This window comes from Lagenorhynchus albirostris, chromosome 16 (genome assembly GCF_949774975.1).
Source record: "Lagenorhynchus albirostris chromosome 16, mLagAlb1.1, whole genome shotgun sequence".
In the NCBI taxonomy this organism is placed as follows: Eukaryota; Metazoa; Chordata; class Mammalia; order Artiodactyla; family Delphinidae; genus Lagenorhynchus; species Lagenorhynchus albirostris.
Genome location: NC_083110.1, coordinates 69171231 through 69192286, shown reverse-complemented (window position 1 = coordinate 69192286; position 21056 = coordinate 69171231). Strand labels below are relative to the sequence as shown.

General features: G+C 36.1%; 1 protein-coding gene across 1 annotated transcript in view; it reads right to left on the bottom strand.

Annotated features, from left to right (window-relative positions):
* ATRNL1 (attractin like 1) overlaps positions 1-21056 on the bottom strand; it is a 679297-nt gene that overhangs the window by 537236 nt on the left and 121005 nt on the right. Inside the window, exons 11-14 of the mRNA XM_060125653.1 lie at positions 8865-8949; positions 7352-7560; positions 6204-6322; positions 1614-1746 (exon numbers count right to left, since the gene is read on the bottom strand). Coding sequence (XP_059981636.1) covers positions 1614-1746; positions 6204-6322; positions 7352-7560; positions 8865-8949 — 546 coding nt within the window. The remainder of the gene's footprint in view (positions 1-1613; positions 1747-6203; positions 6323-7351; positions 7561-8864; positions 8950-21056) is intronic.

The window sequence follows — 21056 nt, the reverse complement described above, 5'->3', positions numbered from 1 at the left end:
GGTAAGTTAGTACATAATAAAATATTTTATTCTATTTATTATTCTCCAAAATAACAGCCTGGTCAAGTAGAACCCTTATACCAAACCAAAATATTTTCCCAAGCAATGAATAGATGGGTACTACCAAATAAAACTTCACTATTATTTTTCCAAATTTCCACTGGTAATCTAATTCCCTTCTTATTGAGTAATATTCCTTTAAACATATATATTCCTTCAGTCAAATCTTATTTTAGTCTAGCATTTTCTTTGTCTTTTTAAAGAGACTTTATAAGTATTTTTTCTGATCTACATGTTATTTTTAGATTTTAACACTTAGAAATCATTACTTTCAAGTTTAGTGTCATATCACTAATGCTTCTCAAATCCTGCCTACTGCATTAATATTCTCTAATTTACTCAAAGTGAACACACATGCATATATCACTATTTAAAAGCTTCAAAAGTCAGCACATAGAGAAAATTCCAAAACCTCAATCGTACTTTTAAAGGCAATCTAATTTTTATTTTCTTACATGAACTTATATAAGAAAGACTTAAATCCTGTGATGGAATTTTCCAACACTTTCTAGAACTACATAGGTTCAGAAAATTTTTCTATGAAAGAATTTAAAAAAAAATCATGATATAGAAACAGGCAAAAAACTGAACAGAAATAGAACTCCCAGTTATTAGTCCCCTCTGCCATTTACAAGTCAGGCACTTTGAAGCAAGTCACATAACCAGTGTGTCTCAGCTTATCTGTATAATAAGAAAATGGAACTGGTTAAATATCTATACAAGTTTTCAATTTTCTGCTTTTCTCTTTCATATTTGAAAGAAAGAGTACTTAGGGTCCACTAAGAAGAGTGTTAGCTATAAAAATTAAATTGAAATTTCTTTTTAATGAGTTTTGGGACTTCCCTGGTGGCACAGTTGTTAAGACCCCACACTTCCAATGCAGGGGGCCCGGAAACTAGATCCCATATGCATGCCACAACTAAGAGTTCACATGCCACAACTAAGGAGCTGGCAAGCCGCAACTAAGGAGTACACATGCTGCAACTAAGGAGCTGGCAAGACACAATTAAGGAGCCTGCCTGCCACAACTAAGACCTGGCACAACCTAATTAATTAATTAATTAATTTTAAAAAAATAAATGAGTTTTGCTCTGGTTTGTAGAACTTAGATTCTCATTAAATCATATAACAATTACTATAAATGTTTCAATTTGTAACAAAAAAGCAGTCAGTAAAAAACAGTTCCTGAAATTTAAAAAATAAAGGGCACTTAAAAAATAAATCCAATATGCTAAAATGTTAACATTGCTAGATCTGGACACTAGTCTGAATACTTTTTATTTTCTATGTTTTTAAGACATAATTTTTTAATTGAACAGTATTCTGATCAAGTCAATAGCATAATAAATACAAGAAACCTTGAACATCTTAAAAGAATTAGAAATAAACATACAAACTTTTCTTGTAGAAACACTGCTATCATTACTCCAATGTTATTGTTTATTTGCTACTGATTTAATTTTAGAAAATGGAATGTTCTGACTAAACGTTCTTTACTATAATGGCATTCATCTGTGGACTATAAAACTCATTTACCAAATTGAAATCTTTACCTGGTAAAGCCTGGCACTCCTGTTGTCTCTGATCCCACTGGCAATTCAGGTTTAGTGAACAGCTTTTACAGCTGGTAAGTTTGTTACAAATCTGCTCATTTCTCACATGACATTTGGTATAGTTTTTCACAGACTAGAAAATTAAAAGATAAAGCATGTTATTTTTCACCTTTGTACAGCAATGACTCTTAAACTTCAGTGTACATATAAGTCACCTGGTGAGCTTTACAATACAGATTTCTAACACCAAATCCAATTGTACTGAATCAGAATTTCTCTTACTCATTTCTTTATTTAAACAAAGTTCTTCGAATTAGAATGTGTGCTTACTGGAAAAACGTGCAAATTTCACAATTTGAAACAGAAACCATGTAATGAAAACCTATTTTATTGAATCTGATAACAGGTTTCCAATTCAATAAATAAAGCCAATGCACAAAGTCACTTCTCTCAATGATCACATGAAAGAATTCTAGTCATAATAAAACTATCATACAGATCCTTGGGAATGAAGTAGAAATGATGAGTAGAAAAACTTAAAGAGATGTTTTATCAAAATCCAATAAAATCTAAAAAGATAAATTATTTTCTCAATAACTCAAACTAATTTTACTTCCACAGACATTAAATAATGGTTTTGGTTAATTGATGTTTCTCCTGTATGTATCTCCTGTATGTATGGAGGTTGAAAAGAACCTGCAAAAGTTACATTTTGATCAGTCCTATTATACAACTATCATATTTCAACTAATTCCAGCTCTAAGAGGTTAAAGGTTAAAAAAGAAAAAAAAGGCAACATAGAAACTTTGGTGTGAGTTCCCTGCACATACCAAGTTTCAATATTTCACATAATATTTTTAGCATCTATGATAATGAAAATCAAATTCTAAAATTTTGGGCTCAACTCTTCCTGTTACTCTTTTTTGAGAAAAAAACAAAAAGGAAAAAACACATGCTGCACCCTGAGGCCCCTTTTATTTCAGTAGGCAGACATACTTACCTCAGGCTTTCTCATGTAAGGGTATTAAATAGTTCTCTTCAACCAAAAAACTTAACAGTTAAAATTTGCTTATAACTCGCCCATATATAAAAATGGTTGAAGCAATTTTTATCCTCTTAGATATATACTTTAAAATGTCACCCATCAAATATTTATTTATAAACTACTATACTTTCCAACATAAAATACATTGTGGTCACCTCCATTTCAAAGATGTTAATTTCTTTAGCGCAAATTGCATATACTATAAGGTCACAGATTAAAAGTACATAGATAGGGGCTTCCCTGGTGACTCAGTGGTTGAGAGTCCGCCTGCCAATGCAGGGGACACGGGTTCGTGCCCCGGTCTGGGAAGATCCCACATGCCGCAGAGCGGTTGGGCCCGTGAGCCATGGCCGCTGAGCCTGCGCGTCCGGAGCCTGTGCTCCACAACCGGAGAGGCCACAACAGTGAGAGGCCCACGTACCGCAAAAAAAAAAAAGAAAGAAAAAAGTACATAGATACTAATGTTTATCTTACTCATCCTAAAATAATCGCAGAAGAAATATTTTTTTAAAACCCAAATTACATTGCAACTCTTATTCAACCATCACGTTTTCATTAAGAACATATAAATTTTCTTAATGTTGTTTTTCTGATTCATAGCTTTTTGTTCTCATATAGTATATAAATCTTAGTATTATTCTATACAATTATTATAGTTCCAAACATCTGTTAACTAAAAATAAATTTACTTGAATCATCTGATAAATAAAATAACCTATAAAAAAGACAAGAGAATGGCTAAACAACATGTTAGAATAAGAGAAAGAATAACAGCTTAATGCCAATTTAGAATAACAATGGTAACATCAGAGTCACCATCCAAATAACTCAACTGCTCTTCATTAAGAACGGTATAATTGGGACTTCCCTGGTGGCGTAGTGGTTAAGAATCCACCTGCCAATGCAGGGGACACAGGTTCAAGCCCTGGTCCAGAAGATCCCACATACCACGGAGCAACTAAGCCCGTGCACCACAACTACCGAGCCTGCGCTCTTAGCCCGTGAGCCACAACTAATAAGCCTGCATGCCACAACTACTGAAGTCCGTGCACCCAGAGCCCGTGCTCTGCAACAAGAGAAGCCACTGCAATGAGAAGCACACACAGCGCAACAAAGAGTAGCCACTGCTCGCCGCAACTAGAGAAAGCCCGCGCACAGCAACGAAGACCCACTGCAGCCAAAAATAAATTTATTTAAAAAAAAAAGAACAGTATAATCATTTATTGATACTGAAACAGTACAAAAGATGAAATTATATTTCAGTCACACACAGGGCCAATTTATTCAATGATGGAAGAAAGCTGACTGTTACTTTGAAACATGGCTGGCATTTTTTGGCCTAATGAACCAGATGCACATTAGTAAACAGACTGTGAAGCATAACCATTACTCTACTCATCTTCATCCTACTATATTTAGATGTAAATTTAAAATGAAAATCTGTAAGAAGTAAGGTTATCGGAGCTATTAGAGCACAAAATATGCAACTTGCAGTAACTATGACTAAATAATGAAATAGAATCTCAGTGGACATCATTTACACTAAAATCTCATAGACCTTTCTGTATCCATTAGCATTTGGTTTAGCTTAATCATCAGACATTCTGATAAAACCGTCCAAAAGACATATTACATCAAAGTCTAAATTACAAGTGAGTACCATCTGCTCACTTATACTATCTCACCCAGTACTTTCCTCGTTAACACATCATTATCAAAAATAACTCTAAAGCAAAAGGCCACTTTTAAAAATGAACACTTGATAACAATTTGCATAATACAATTTTTGAGATATGTGTATTTTCATATAGTGTAAATGTCTAAACACAAATTAACTCAGTTACCGAACAAATTTTTAAGTAAAATCTGCTTGCAATTTTTATCTAATAACGTTCTCCATTTTAGTCCCTTATTCCTATATTTTATTTTACTTACCTCCTACTTCCACATTATTCACTAATGTAACTCCCATTAGATGAATATTATGCAAGTATAAAAAATAATTCAAATTTTCAAAGTGAGTCATGTCATATTAACATTAAAACTCAAATAAAATTGAGGTATCTATTATCATTACAGCAATTCATATCACTGAAAAGTATACACCAACACAGTATGTATGAAAACAAAAGAGTTCAATCTGATTAGTCAATAATTCAATATTTTCCTTCATTTTAAGTTTTAAATATTATTTTAGAATACAATCATACAACTAAGTATTTTGAAATATGACTGGTTACTAAAGAAAAATTTTAGATGATAACATAAAAACTTATTACTTAGTTTTCAAATTCCCTTTTCTTTACCTTTTACTTCTGCCTGGTATCTTGAAAAACAAGTGGATAGTTTTCTTGATTAATAAAAATTCAGAAAAATAAAAAAATAATATGTATTTAGTTGAAAATCTGTCTGCACACTATTTAGTTATTTAAGCTATACTCCAATAAGAGAATCTTTAACCCTACTAAACATAATTGTTAATACTTTAAAATTTTTTTTCCTTCAACTTGTTGACATCCTCTAAAAAATATGGAACATTTTGATGCTACCCACTTAAAAGGTTAATTTTTGCTGCTCTTAATCCATTTTAATCTATCATCAATACTAATTTTATTATTTTTTCAATACTCTTATCTATAATAGGGTTCTCAACCTCATCACTAGTGAAATTTTGAGCCGGACAATTATTTTTTGTGGGAGGGCTGTTCATTCACTGTAGGATATTTAGCAGCATCCCTGGCTTTCTCCATAGTAGATGCCAGTAGCAGCCCCACAGTTGTGACAACCCAAAAAATATGCATTGCCAAATGTCCCTCCGGGGGACAATATTGCCTTAGAGAACCAGAGATCTAAAGACAGATAAAAGGAAAACTACCACTGTCAATACTTCAGATTAAACTCGCACACAAAGTGTATAAACAAAACCTAAACCACAACGCTGTTAATGCATGTCTGACAAGAATCTCACGGAAATGACTTATATAATATAACCCTTATATAATCCTATTTTCATCAGCACAGAAGACAATGTTTATAGCTACAGTCTTTTCTTAAAAACAATTTTTGAAAGGATTTTCCCAACCTTATTTATGGAAAGAAGTAGAAGTTTCCAGATTCAAAATGGAATCTAGACTGACAAATATGAGCAAGGAACTACAGGCTGAATTTACAGCATACCAGGAAGTAGGTGATTTCCTACATACTTTCTAAATCTCTTTTTTTTTTTGAAGTATAGTTGGTTTACCATATTGAATTAGCTTCAGGTGTGCAACATAGTGATTCAACATTTTTAAAGATTATATACTCCATTTAACATTCTTACAAAACAATGGCTATAACTCCCTGCGCTGGACAATATATCCTTGTTGCTTATCAATTTTATACATAGTAGTTTGTATCTCTTAATCTCATACCCCTATTTCACCCTTCCCCCTTCTAAATATCTTGATAAGGAAAGTGCTATTTTGTACAGTGGTACTAAATGGTAAGCTAACGATTATGAAGTAGCATGTTAGCTACAACGTCATTTACCCATAAATACTAACCATACTGCAGTTACTGTTTGATGAAATGCATTTCTTGTCATCGCACCACTGGCACCCATTTGTATTGGCAGTACAGCTGGCACAATCTGCATATCTGTAACATCTGTCATCAGAAGCAGCTGTGATACAAATGAGAGAACGTATCAGGATGAAAAAGAAAATGTCACACGTCTTAATTCACATATTTTTAACATCTGTTAAGAATCACTAAGACATTTTTAAACCATAAATATAACCATCAATATCAAAATAAATTCTTCAATATGAACTCAATTTTGTAATTTAATTATATTTAAAGGGATTTAGATACCTCCTAGACTCATCTTTATTCAGTCTACCAGGATCCTACAGCCATTTAAAATTTACACATTAAAATAAGTAATTAATTAATTAATTAAAATTTACACATTATGGAGGGAGAAAAAGATTTAGAAGTATTTTACTAAACAAAATGTATTACTATATATCTAAAAGAAAACCTTATAACAAATACTCATTGCTTATTATTCTTCATAAAGATATTTAGAGACATGACTTATTATAGATTAGCAAAACTTGATTTGTTAATTGTAGCACCAAAAATGTATAAGAGCCCCACTCATTTAAAGAAAATTGAACAATTTTTATCCAAATCATTCCTCATAAATAAATTTATTAGTAATTATTCATAAGTTTGATTTATTTATTCAATATTTTATAATATTAAATTATAACAAAACTCATCAAAATTCTAGAAAATTTTTAACTTTATGGTCTGCCTTGGCAATAATTCAGAAAGAAAAAAACTACCAAATGCAGAATAAATTACTTCATTTTTTTTCTTTGAAGCATACAGTATATCTTAGGGTGTATTTGAAAGCATTTTTTACTTACATATGAAAATAATTCATATTTATGGCCATGTTACATATACAAATTGATATATAAATATTACATACAGAATTCAAAAAAGAAAACTAAAAATAGCTAATAAAGATATTAAATTACTAATCACTGCTAAATTCAAACATTAGAATTCCTAATTAAAGAATTATGAGTTTTTAATTTCTGAAAGCTACTAAGGTAATTTTTACAAGCAGAATGCATTTCCATTTCTAGCCAAATAAAGAAGCTTTGTTCCAAATATAAGAAAGAAAAAAAATGTTTACCTGTTTTCAGAGGGCACTTTGCTCTAAGAATATTATTAGTATTCCCAGACTCCCAAGATTCACAGTGATTTTTATTCCAAATACATTTTATCCCTGGACCAGCATTTTTACAAAGTTCTTCATCTCTGAAAGCCTTGCAATTTGGAGGCTTGTATACAAGTATATCATTAAGGAGTACACTAGAAAATCCTCCAAATATATACATGGACCTATTAGAGACAAAATAAGAATCTTAAAGGAACAATATTAAGAAAAGTCTCTGTCTAATGTGTTAGTTTTAAAAATAAATTTAAATACACATTTTACATTATCTTATCTAGTTAGGAAACAATTTTTTAGAAATATATAGTAGCTGTATATACTATAATAAGATACACTTTAGACAATAAGATATACTTTAGAATTGCTATATAGAATTATAATTTTTGAATACAAAGAATTTAGAAATTAGATATAGAGTTCTTCATATAGTGTTTTACTATCCTCTTGTAAAATAAAAAGACCAAGTGTAAAATTATCAAAAAGATTTTCAAAGTTTCAATTTGAAAAGCCCAGATGATTACTGAATTAATTAATACTACCAATGCCAAAAAATTTGACATGCCCTCAAACCAGCCTAATTTTTGTTTCTAAAAATATTATTAACACAATAAATGGAAAAGATCAGAAAATGCTTCAAGAATATCTTTTATTATTTAAAAAAAGTAAAATAAAAATCAACCAAATACAGTTTTCAACAGAGAAGCCTAGAGGTTTTATGTTTACACTCTGAATTTCTTTTATTTCAGTTTCAAAAGCTAACTGGTATCAGTTACACAGCTTCATTATGATTAAGTTCTGACTACTTTTAGTATTATATTGGAGAATTTTTACATAATTAGAATAAGGTAGTAATAAAATGAACTTATGAAAAATGTCATGAATTACTAATTTTAAGCTAATGAATGATCTAGCATATTGTTTACTGTCACAAGTCCACATTAACGAACTTTTGCTATAGAAATAGCAAAATCATAATAACTTAAAGGATGAAGGTAACTTAATGATCATCCCGTCCAAATTCCCAGTGGATAGAACAGTCTTAAAGGCCAGAGAGGTTAAGAGATTTGTCAAAAGTCACACATTCAGTTATGACAGAACCAAAATGAGAATCTAATTCTTCTCACTTCCCTTGCTCTCCTCAGAAGAAATATGTGGCTAGCCTTTCTATCACTTCAGACTGATCTTTTTTAAGGAAGTCATTCATGATCTGATCTCTGGAAAAAGGAAAGAAGGCAGGATGACTTTTTAAAAGAATATCTGAAGTTCTATCTCAGCACCTTTCCTTTGATACTCCCCTGCCCCTTAAATAAATTTAAACAAAAAAGAAATGAAGGATATGGTTAATGAAGCAAAATTCATTCCACGGTATTACAGGGATATATAAAATCCAATCCATTAAGTACAAACAATAATTTTTTTAAAGAATAACAAAATATGTCGGTAGTATAACTGGTAAATGTGCTTCTTTTACCCATTAATGACAACTGCAGAGTGTCCAAATCTGTTGACATCTCTATGAAGGTTTGGTTTCGGTAATATTTTCCATTCATCACAAGCTAGGAAAATGAAAACAGCAAAACAAAAAGTGAAAAAAAACTATTTAAGACAAATACTATCAAATAATCATTGGCCAAATAAAGATACAATACTTAAAATTAGGAAGACTTTCATTAATTTTCCATGACCTACAATTTAGTATCATTACTCAACTAGCATTATTCCTTAGATAAAAATAACTTCTGCCTAAAATTATCACAAATAATTTTACATGTAGGAGAATAAAGGAAATCAAAGGAAAAAAATTAGATGAACTTTACATTGGAGGATAATTTCAATGACATATTTTATTAAATAAACCAAGAATCATATAGTAAAATTCATTAATGTCAATACTGGGCAAACCCATCAGAAAGTTAAATCACTAAATCAAATTTTACATGCATGCATGCAAAATTAAATGGAATATATAATACTCAATGAAAGAATGCCTAAAAATGGAATCATCAAAATAAAATATTTAAATCAGTTTAATGATTCGATATTTCAAAGGAATAGTTTTCATTTTATGTAAAGGAGAAGAGCTTTAGTTGCAAAAAATAGAAAAAAATGAAAAAAAGAAACCTAAATAATTCATGAGCTACATAAAGACTATGGAAAGAAAAATGATTAAAGAAAACTGTTTATCATTTAAATATAGCCTCAGAATTGACACATATATTAATAGAGATTTTGAGATGTCAAATAATTCAGTATTCAGTGACTAGAAACGTTCTCAGGACAGTGTTTTAGATTTTATCCTCTTAGACATGGCATATCTAAGAGCAGGCCTTGGTATTTAATACAAGCACATAGATGTAACAAGGTTTAAAACAAATTTATTTCATTTTTTGGTAACTTAGAAGCCCTTTTGAAACAAGAAAATAATCTCAAATACAATTAGTTGTAATGAATTACTTGTTTTCTTATATAAGCAATCATGCCTATTACACTAGAAATGAAATAATAAATTTGGCTTTAATTCAATATTATTACTAGTAAAGATCAAAGGAATCACAAAAACGAAAACCACAGTTTAGAACATTAAACTGGAAGACTGAGAGCAATAAAATATATCTTGAATTATATCTCCCACTCTCTCAGTGTATTCTGAGGTTCACAAATCTGCCCCAAAAGGGGTATTCCTTAGTTGATATAATCTCTCTCTACAGTTCACAAAGTACATGAACCTATTAACTACTCTCAAAAGAGACAGTACAAAAGCATAGAAGCCTAACTTTACTAAACCCAGTGTTTTCCCAATGTTTTATCCATAGAAGCACTTTTCCCATAACACCTATTAACATTCCAGGAGCCAAGGCTCTGAAGATCACATTTTGAGAACTACTATTATAAAGGCTTACACATAATATTCATAGTCTACCAATTTTATGCGTTAGAGTTCACTTAAGAAATGTACGTTTCTTAAGTGTACATTTATATGCATGCAGTAATATAAAACTTCCAAAGTGCTTTCAGCTATATAACTTAAAATAGTCTGTATAAGAATCCAGTGAGATTGATTGAGCAGGTATCACCATATGCCAGAAATGAAAAAGGAGACCTAGGAGAAGTTAAGCAATGTCCTTAAGGCCCATTAGATTACATTGTTTTTCTATAACTTATGTTTATGAATGTCTGATGTTATAAAAGTATATTGAATGGATTCTGAAAGATAATTCCTATTTGGAGAGAAGGGGTGACCTGTAAAAGGTACAGACTTTGACAAAGAAAGAGATGAAAATGTTAGAGATAGATAATGAGTTAGGGCAGACAGATTTTAATCATTCCACCAAAACCCAACACACACACACACACACACACACACACCACATGGCCACTGATTCATAAATTGTGTGTTAAATACAGTATTCCAGCAACAGAATTAGAAACCTGAATGTGCGGCAAAGAAATGAAACAGAAAAGAGTCAGATCAAAGAGGACTTCCAGAAATTAGGACTTCCAGAAACCAGTTTATTATAAAAATCTCCAAAGAAGAATCATCTTCAAGGTCATCTTTGGGACATCTGGAATCCAGAAAAGAAAGTGACCCAATAATCTGAGCCTATCTAAGACAAAAGAGTAAGTAATTCGGCCCAGCGTCCAAAACAAATCAGCAGAAGGAGGGAAGAAAAGCAGATTTCCAAAATGAGAACCAGAGAAAATGCTCAGAAAACCCATCTAAGAAGTGAGTCAGGAAAAAGAGCTGAGAGAATAAAGGCCAGCATTTACTAAAAATTAGGCCTTTTGAAGATTTCTTATAACTCTATACTCTCTTTAGGGAAAAAGAAAAATTTTTCAGCACACAGAATAGTCTAAAGAATGTTATTATAAACACCTATATACCACTACCCAGATCTGTCAAACCCAGTATTTTACGTTTACTGTAGATTTTCTAAAGAAAGAAAATATTACAGATATGATTGAGGCTCCCTGTGTACTCCCTCTCAAATTCAACTGCTTTATGTCTTCTGTCTTTGGACACAACCACTATCCTATATTGGTTTATCAATGTTCCCATATCTATGATCTATATAGAGTATTTTCGTAGGTTATAAAACAATATAAATGGTATCAAACTATGGATTCTTCTCCACCTTGCTTATTCTGTTCAACCTATTGAGGTTTTTTTTTTTTTTTGGTTTTTTAACCATTTTTAAGTGAACAGTTCAGTGACATTAAGTACATTTGCATTGTTGTGCACCATCATCACCACCCATCTCCAGGGTTTTCTTCATCTTGCAAAACTAAAACTCTGTACCCATTAAATAATAACCACCCATTCCCTTCTCTCCCCAGCCCATGGTAACCACTACTCTACTTTGTTGTCTATAAATTTGACTATTCTAAGCACCTCAAATGAATGAATTCATACAGTTTTGTCCTTTTGTGACTGGCTTATTTCCCTAAGCATGTATTCAAAGTTCATCTGTGCTGTAGCATGTGTCAGAATTTCCTTCCTTTTTAAACCCTGAATAATTTCCATTGTATGTATGTACGACATTTTCTTTATCCATTCATCCATATATGGATATGTAGGTTGTTTCCAGATTTTGGCTACTGTGAATAATGCTGCTAGGAACATGCGTGTACAGATATCTGTTCCTGCCCCGATTTCAATTCTCTTGTGTGTATACCCAGAAGTAGAATTGCTGGATCATATGGTAATTATGTTTAACTTTTTGAGGAACCTCTATACTCTGTCCTATAGTGGCCACACCATTTTACATTCCCCCAGCAGTGCACAAGGGTTCCAATTTCTCTACATCCTGGTCAACATTCGTTGTTTTCTATTTCTTGGTAACAGCCATCCTAACGGGTGTGAGTGATATCTCACTGTGGTTTTGATTTGCAATTCCCTAATGATTAGAGATGTTGGGCGTCTTTTTATGTCCTTACTGGGATATTTGTATATCTTCTTTGGAGAACTATATCTTCATAAAAAAGCCTGTACATTAACTTGGTCAAATTTATTGTTTTCCACCATAATTCAAAAAGAGACATGTACCACAATGTTCATTGCAGCACTATTTACAATACCCTGGACGTGGAACCAACCTAAATGCCTGACAGATGAATGGATAAAGAAGATGTGGCACGTATATAAAATGGAATATTACTCAGCCATAAAAAGAAACGAAATTGAGTTATTTGTAGTGAGGTGGATGGATCTAGAGTCTGTCACACAGAGTGAAGTAAGTCAGAAAGAGAAAAGCAAATACCATATGCTAACGCATATATACAGAATCTAAAAAAAAAAAAAAATGGTACTGATGAACCTAGTTGCAGGGCAGGAATAAAGAGGTAGACATAGAAAATGGACTTGAGGACATGGGGTGGAAGGGAAAAGCTGGGACAAAGTGAGAGCAGCATCTACATACATACACTACCGAATGTAAAATAGTTGGCTGCTGGGAAGAGGCAGCATAGCACAGGGAGAACGGCTCGGTGCTTTGCGATGACCTAGAGGGGTGGGATAGGGAGGGTGGGAGGGAAGCTCAAGAGGGACAGGATATGGGCACATGTGTATGCACATGGCTGATTCGCTGTGCTGTGCAACAGAAACTAACATAGTATTGTGAAGCAATTATACTCCAATAAAGATCTATTTAAAAAATGTATTGTTTTCCTTGTGATCTGTGCTTTTTATTCTTAACTCAAGATTGTAAAGATAGTCTCTAACTTTCTTCAAAGGATGTACAGTTTGGCTCTTACTATTCTGATCTTCAATCAAGTTGGAAGTTATTTTTGTATTTGTTGCATGGATCTAACTTAATTTTCCCCATATACAATATTTCCCAGATATTTCTCAGTATATTTCCATATACCAATTGCCCAGAACCATTTTTTGAGCATTTATCCCTGATCCACTAATTTGTGTCTCATTTGACTTCTGTACTGCTGTGGTTTGTTTTTTTTTTTTTTTTTTTTGCGGTACGCGGGCCTCTCACTGTTGTGGCCTCTCCCGTTGCGGAGCACAGGCTCCAGATGCACAGGCTCAGCGGCCATGGCTCACGGGCCCAGCCGCTCCGCGGCATGTGGGATCTTCCCGGACCGGGGCACGAACCCGTGTCCCCTGCATTGGCAGGCGGACTCTCAACCACTGCGCCACCAGGGAAGCCCTGTGGTTTGTTTTTATTCCACTTGTTTTTAACTAAAGATATATATGTGCAAAGTTTAAAAGCAAATAATCCCACAAGGTTCATCACAGAAAAGCCTCCTCCTCCCTATCTATGGGCTATGGAAGCCCGAAATTGAAAAGCACATAGTTGCTTCTAATAGTTAAAAAACATTTTTAATTACTATTATAATATTATATAAAATTAACTGAAGAATTCATTAAATCTTTTATAGTCTTTTTAAATGGGTAAAGATTCCTAAAGTGGCGGCCATGACCTTTACCTAATAAAAATAACATGCTGGGCTTCCCTGGTGGCGCAGTGGTTGAGAGTCCGCCTGCCGATGCAGGGGACGCGGGTTCGTGCCCCGGTCCGGGAAGATCCCACATGCCGCGGAGCGGCTGGGCCCGTGAGCCATGGCCGCTGAGCCTGCGCGTCCGGAGCCTGTGCTCCGCAACGGGAGAGGCCACAACGGTGAGAGGCCCGCGTACCACAAAAAAAAAAAAAAAAAAAAAAACATGCTAATTGCTTATCAGTGCTATACAATATTTAACTCTCAAAACAACTCTGAGGAGTAAATATTTTTGTCACCATGTTTTAAATAAGGAAAAGAGTCTTTAGAAGTTAGGTAACTTCCTTAAAGTCATTAAATAGTAAAGTTAAATCAAAACCAGATCTCCTTAACTTCTTTACGTTATACTGCCTCACCACACCATCAAAATATCCTTTTTGATATAAACATTAACTTCTTGAAAATAAAAACACAATAATACAGTTTTTTTAAAAAGCACAAAAGTCCCTGCAGAAGAAAAGCATTACAGTACAGTAATAAAAAAAAATTAGACATAAGAGCAATTAACTCAGACAAATAATAATACAACCCAATTCTACTTCAAGAAGTTCTTTGCCTTTTAATATATGTGGTCGTAGGAGGTGAAGGTTTTATTACTATCTCCAGGACATAACCTTCAATTATACTAAACGTTCAAAAGTAATTACACACAATATTTGTGGTAGATTTTGGTGCTGCTCAACAATATTCCAGTTGTCGTCCTTAAGGCCTAGGCAAAATGATACTCCCACACTCCTTAGAAGTTGGATGTGACAGTATGACTTGTTTTAGTCAAGGAAATGCAAGCTAAAGTGATAACTGCATTTCTGGATGGAACCATTTAATTCCCAATGAAAGAAAATGCAATTGAGCCTTGGTCCCTAAGTGATAACAGTAAGCAAATCTGCCCTCCCCACCAACACAAGACATGTATCATGGGTGAAAAATAACCTTTTATTGGTGTTAAGAATAAGACCCTGACACATGGGATGGAACATCGGAGCTGATGCCCTGAAAATCTCTCCCAACTTTGCATTTCCAAATTTTCCTGAATCTTCTGAGACTGCAGAAGTGGTCTACCCTACTCTACTGAGAGACAGTACTCTACCCTTGCTCTGAACCCAGTGCAGCAGCTTCCTCCAGTAACACCTGTACCCTAGTTCAGAATCTGCTCACACCTTCCCTATTGGCCATTGGGTCTATAACTTGGCTCAGCATAACTCAGCCTGTTACATTCTGGAACTGCTAAGAAAAGAAAGGGACTATGTCTCAAAGGATCTGTAAGACCTAGATAGCACATACTGGCAGAAGTTGGGGGGAATACACATGGTTCTGGATTCCGAAGGGAGTTTGACCAAAAGCATCAGAACCTTACATTGGATTAGGAAAAAATTATTTATTTATTTAAAAGCACTCTCCAAGGGCTTCCCTGGTGGCACAGTGGTTGAGAGTCCACCTGCCGATGCAGGGGACACGGGTTCGTGCCCCGGTCCAGGAAGATCCCACATGCAGTGGAGCGGCTGGGCCCGTGAGCCATGGCTGCTGAGCCTGCGCGTCCGGAGCCTGTGCTCCACAACGGGAGAGGCCACAACAGTAAGAGGCCTGCGTACCGCAAAAAAAAAAAAAAAGCACTCTCCAAGATGCAGGATTTTGGATTTATCCCCTTATAAGAACCCTGGGAGATGGTGTGAACTCACTGTTAAGATGACTCCTATACACAGCAAAGGAAACCATCAACAAAATGAAAAAGTAACCTACTACTGAATGGGAGAAAATATTTGTAAATCATATATCTGATGTGGGGTTAATATCCAAAATATATAAAGAAATCACACAACTCAATAGCAAAAATACCCAAACAACATGATTAAAAAACAGGTAGAGAGGGGCTTCCCTGGTGGCGCAGTGGTTGAGAGTCCACCTGCCAATGCAGGAGACACGGGTTCGTGCCCCGGTCTGGGAAGATCCCACATGCCGTGGAGCGGCTGGGCGCGTGAGCCATGGCCGCTGAGCCTGCGCATCCGGAGCCTGCGCTCCGCAACGGGAGAGGCCACAACAGTGAGAGGCCCATGTACCGCAAAAAAAAAAAAAAAAAAAAAAAAACCAGGTAGAGGAATTGAAGAGATATTTTTCCAAAGACACACAAATGGGCAACATGTACATGAAAAGGTACTCAGCATCCCTAATCATCAGGGAAATGCAAATCAAAACCACAATGAGACATCATCTTACACCTCATAGAATGGATATCACCAAAAAGGCTAGAGATGGCAAGTGTTAGCGAAGATGTGGAGAAAAGGGAACCCGAGTGCACTGTCAGTGGGAATGTAAATTGGTAAAGCGACTATGGAAAACAATATGGAAATTCCTCAAAAAACTAAAATTCGAACTGCTATATGATCCACCAATCCCACTTCTGGGTATATACCCAAAGGAAATGTAAACAGGATATCAAAGAGATATCTGCACTCCCATGTTCATTGCAGCATTATTCACAATAGCCAAGATACAGAAACAGCCTAAGTGTCCGGCAATAAATGAATGGATAAAGATGTGGTATATATATATATACAATGGACTATTATTCAGTCATTTGAAAGAAAGAAATCCTGCTGTTCGTGACAACATGTATGGAGCTTGAGGGTATTATGCTAAAAGAAATAAGCCAGACAGAAAAAGACAAATAATAAATGGTATCACTTACATGTGAAATCTTAAAAAAAAAACAAAGTCAAACTCATAGAAACACAGAGTAGAAGAGTGGTTTCCAGGTATGGGGGAAATAGGGAGAGGTTGAGGAAAGGGTACAGCTATAAGATGAATAAGGTCTGAGGATCTAATGTATACTTGGTGGCAACAGTTGCTAACCCAATATTGTACAACTGAAATTTGCTGAGTAGAATGTGTTTTCACCAAAAAGAAAAAAGATAAATATATGAGGTGATGATGGATGCGCTAATTAACTAGATGTGGGGGGATCCTTTCACAATGTATATTTATATCAAATCATCAGAATGTACACTTTAAATATCTTACAATTTTATCAATTACACCTCAATAAAGCTGGGGGAAAAAAGATGACTCCTAGAAACATGGAAAAATACAGTCTAAATGCCAGAATTGTCATAGCAAACACTAAAAGCAGGGGTTAAAAGTCTAGGAAAGTGGTACTGTCACTGTTGGAAAAAGCAGCATGTGGAATATATAGAAAGCCCCTGTGAAATAATCCCAATGCAGACCCTACACACCTGCCAAAGGCCACGCCATCTGCAGTGGAAATTTTTATACCTCTAGTCTTGTCATGTTATTGAGCCCTGGCAGAGATGGAGTGCTTCACAGGTATTATTAAGGGACCATGTGCTCAGAGTTTTCTATCACGATATACTGTATAACATCAGAAAACCCACCAGGTCATTCTACCTACAGCAGGGCCAGAACGTATGTCATTTACTGAAGCCATGAAGAATGGGATGGTGAGAGGGATACTGGCATCACTGAGAAAGCGGTGGCTTTCCTTCATAGACCAAAGCTGATGGTATGAAAAACTGTAACAGAACTGTGCTCAGTGATGGAGACAGTAGGAAAATAGAGGCAAGCTGGTGACATTTAACCATCAGAATCCAGTCCAAGTAGAGAGCCATTACTGTAATAAGCAGCAAGATCGAAGTGTCAGTCAAGAGGACTGACCTACTGAGAATTATAGAGATGTTTAATAGAACACAGCATCCCTAGAAGTAAAACAGATGGGCAGCCAACAAGGGTACTACCTAACTTATGTCAACAGAAGAAATCAAGGATAAACGATCAGAAAGCTGATGGCAGATGCTACAATAAAAAGTCATAATTCATTGCTCAATTTCTGGATTTGAGCCACTTTTTAAATCCAGAGCTGATACATTTAAAAGTCTGGGGCCCAGGAGGAAGGACCCTGTAATACCACAGCAAGTATCCATGGTAATAGCGTCCCTAGTTCTTCCTCAAAGGTACCAATGGTCATTTCATTGTGTAACCCTAGCCTAGAGAAAAAAGCAACCACAAACATTGCAAGTACTGCTGGACACAAGGTCTGAGTTGACACTGACACATCATGGCCTCTCTTTATAGCAGGGATAATATGGGAATGATGAAATTAATGGCATCCTGGCCAAAGTTCTTCTCAAAATGAGCCAGTGGGTCTGCAGACCTATGCAGTGGTCATGTCCTAAGTCCCTAGATTAATAATTGGAATAGACATTCTTGGCAAATGGAACCACCCCAACGTTGGGTCCTTGTCTGTTACAGTGGAAAAGATCAAGCTGAAGCCTCTGGAACTGTTACCCCCTGGATAATATAAGTTTTAAAATAATGTTGCATTTCAGAGGGAGTGAATGGCATAAATTAGTATTATCCTGAAGAATGTAAAGAATGCTGGATAATGGACCCCCTCAAATTGTTTAAATTACCAATCTGGCCCCTGTAAACTAAACAAGGCCTGGAAGATGACAATAGCTCATCATTGTGATACAAGTTAGTAGCCCAAACTGCAGGCAGCATGCAAGATGTGTATCTTTGTTAGAGCAGATTAACATGGTCACTGATTTGGCAAATGTGTTCTTTGCTAACCCTACCAGAAAAGGGGACCAAAAGCAGTATGCATGCATATGGAATAGAATAGTATACATTCACAATTTTGCCTTGGGATCATGTTAACTTTTGTCAGAACACATTTGGCCCAATTGGACATCTTGCAGAACATTTCATTTTTCCACTACATTAATGGTATCATTCTAATAGTGCCAGGTGAACAATAACAGTTAATGCATTGGAGGCCTTGTTAAGACATATATGCTTCAAAGGGTGGAAGATAAAACCTACAAAGATTCAGTAAGTAGTAAGCTATTTAGGGGCCTAGAGGTTAAGAGCATTCTGAGACAGCTCATCTGAACTGAAACACCAACTATTACATCTTTCAACTCCCATTGCAAGGAAGAAAGCGAACATCTGATAGGTCTTTTGGGGTTCTGAAGGCTGTATATTCCATTCCTGGGAATACTGTTCAAGCCCATATACTGGAAAATATCAAAGGCTGCCGGCTCTGAGTACATGCCAGGGCAGAAAATAGCTCTGCTATAGGTCTAGGACACACTGCAAACAGCCCTGCAACTAGGGCCACATGACCCAGTAGATACTATAGTTATTGGAGGAGTCACTGTTACAAAAAGAAGCATGTGGAATATGCAGACCCAACACACATCTCAAAGGCCATGCCATCTGCAGTTGCAAATTTTATACCTCTATTCCCACCACACTACTGAGCCTTGGCAGAGACAGAGTGCTGGACATGGGTTATTAGGTGACCATGTGTTCAGAGTTTTCTATCATGAGCTGTCTCTGTCATCAATAATCACGAGAACATGAAATGGAAGCTGCCCCCAAGATGAAGCATGAGCAAGAGCACAGTGCACAAGCAATCTGCATGAGCTGGTAGCTCAGACCTAGTGTCATCTACCACTGCTGCCCCTGCACCCATCCCGCATCTTACAGCTATGGCCGTATGAGGAATCCTTTATGCCCAGATAACAAGAAGAGGAAAATGAAAATATGTAAGCTTCGTACGTGGCCACAATTCAAAAATGGTTATCACTTACAAGACAGCTTCACTCAGGGGTGGCCTGGAAGAACAGCAAAAAAGGAACAAGCCTCCCAACTGGGCAGGCCTTTGAGAAGTGTGTCTCATGTACATTGTGTGGAAAGAGAAATGGCCCAGGAGCAGTAGTTAATGACCTGGCTGGCTGATCAGGAGCCTAGAAGCAGAAATACTGAAGATCAGAGACAAGGAGGTCCTAGAGTAGAGACATGTGGATGAATATACCTGAATGAGCATGAAATGTGAAGATCTTTGTGATACAAGTTAAAGGCCATCAGAGAGCATCCAACATAGAAGAGACGTTAAACAACCAGTAAACAATTGACTGAGAAAGCTAATGTCAGTCTCTATCGTAGGACACCTCGGTGCCAACGAAATGAGCACATGAACTAAGTAGCCATATGGCAGAGATGGAGGCCATCCAGGAACGCAATAACATGGGCTCCTTCTGAAAAAAGCTGATGGAGTTACTCTTCCACTAAATGTCCAACCCGACAGCAAGATATCAATCCTGATCCCCTGATAAGGCCATTCCCCAAGAACACTAACTGGACACTTGGTGGCAAGCTGACTACCTTGGGCCCCTTCCACTCTGGATGGGCCAACATTTCATTACGACACGAATACATATTTTGAGGATGCATTTGCTTTTTCTGCCCACAGGGTCTTAACCAGCACAACTATCTTAGAAATTATGAAATGTCTGATCAACCAGCATGGGATCCCATGTAATCAGGAGACACACTTCACAGAAAAGGAGGTACAGAAATGGGCCTATGACCATGAAATCCACTGGATCCCAAACCACACAACCTGACAGAGATTTTGACAGGCACAACTGAAGCACCAGGATGCGGGATACACCTGAACTAAAGACCTTCAAATAGTGCTGTGTCCCCAATAGGAAGAATATATAGGTCCAAAAACCCAGGAGTAAAAGCCATTTCTTGTGGCCTCATATTCAGTTACACAACTGGGAAATTTGGGCTCCGCATCCTGCAATTCTGGGTTCTGCAGGATTAGAGGTCCTATTCCCCAAAGGGAAAAATATTCTGGCAGAAGAAGTAGCAATTAACCATGTAACTGGAAGCTACAGTTGCCACTTGGGTACTTCAGGCTCCTTGTGTCAAGGGACCAGCAAGCAGGCAAAGAAGGAGTAGCATCTTGGCAGGGGTAACTGGCCCCGACCATCAAAGGGAGGGGCTGCTGTTACAAACAAGGGCAGGGGGATATATTTGGTACACAGATGATCCATTTAGTGTTTCTTGGTATCCCTTTGCCAAGTGTGATGGTAAATGGGCAAGTACAGTAACCCAGACTAGAAGGTGTATGATGATCAGGAGCTCAAATACCTAAGGGGGAGGGAGTGGGTCATGCTACGAGGTAAGACACAGAGACCAGAAGAAGTGCTAGCTGAGGGTAAGGGACATGAAAAGATAATGGATGAGGGACATGGTGAGTATCAGTTGCAGCCCTGAGACCAGCTACAAAAGCCAGAGCAATAATCTAGGCTCCCACCAGGGAGAAAGGCCCACTGGAATCCTGGAGGAG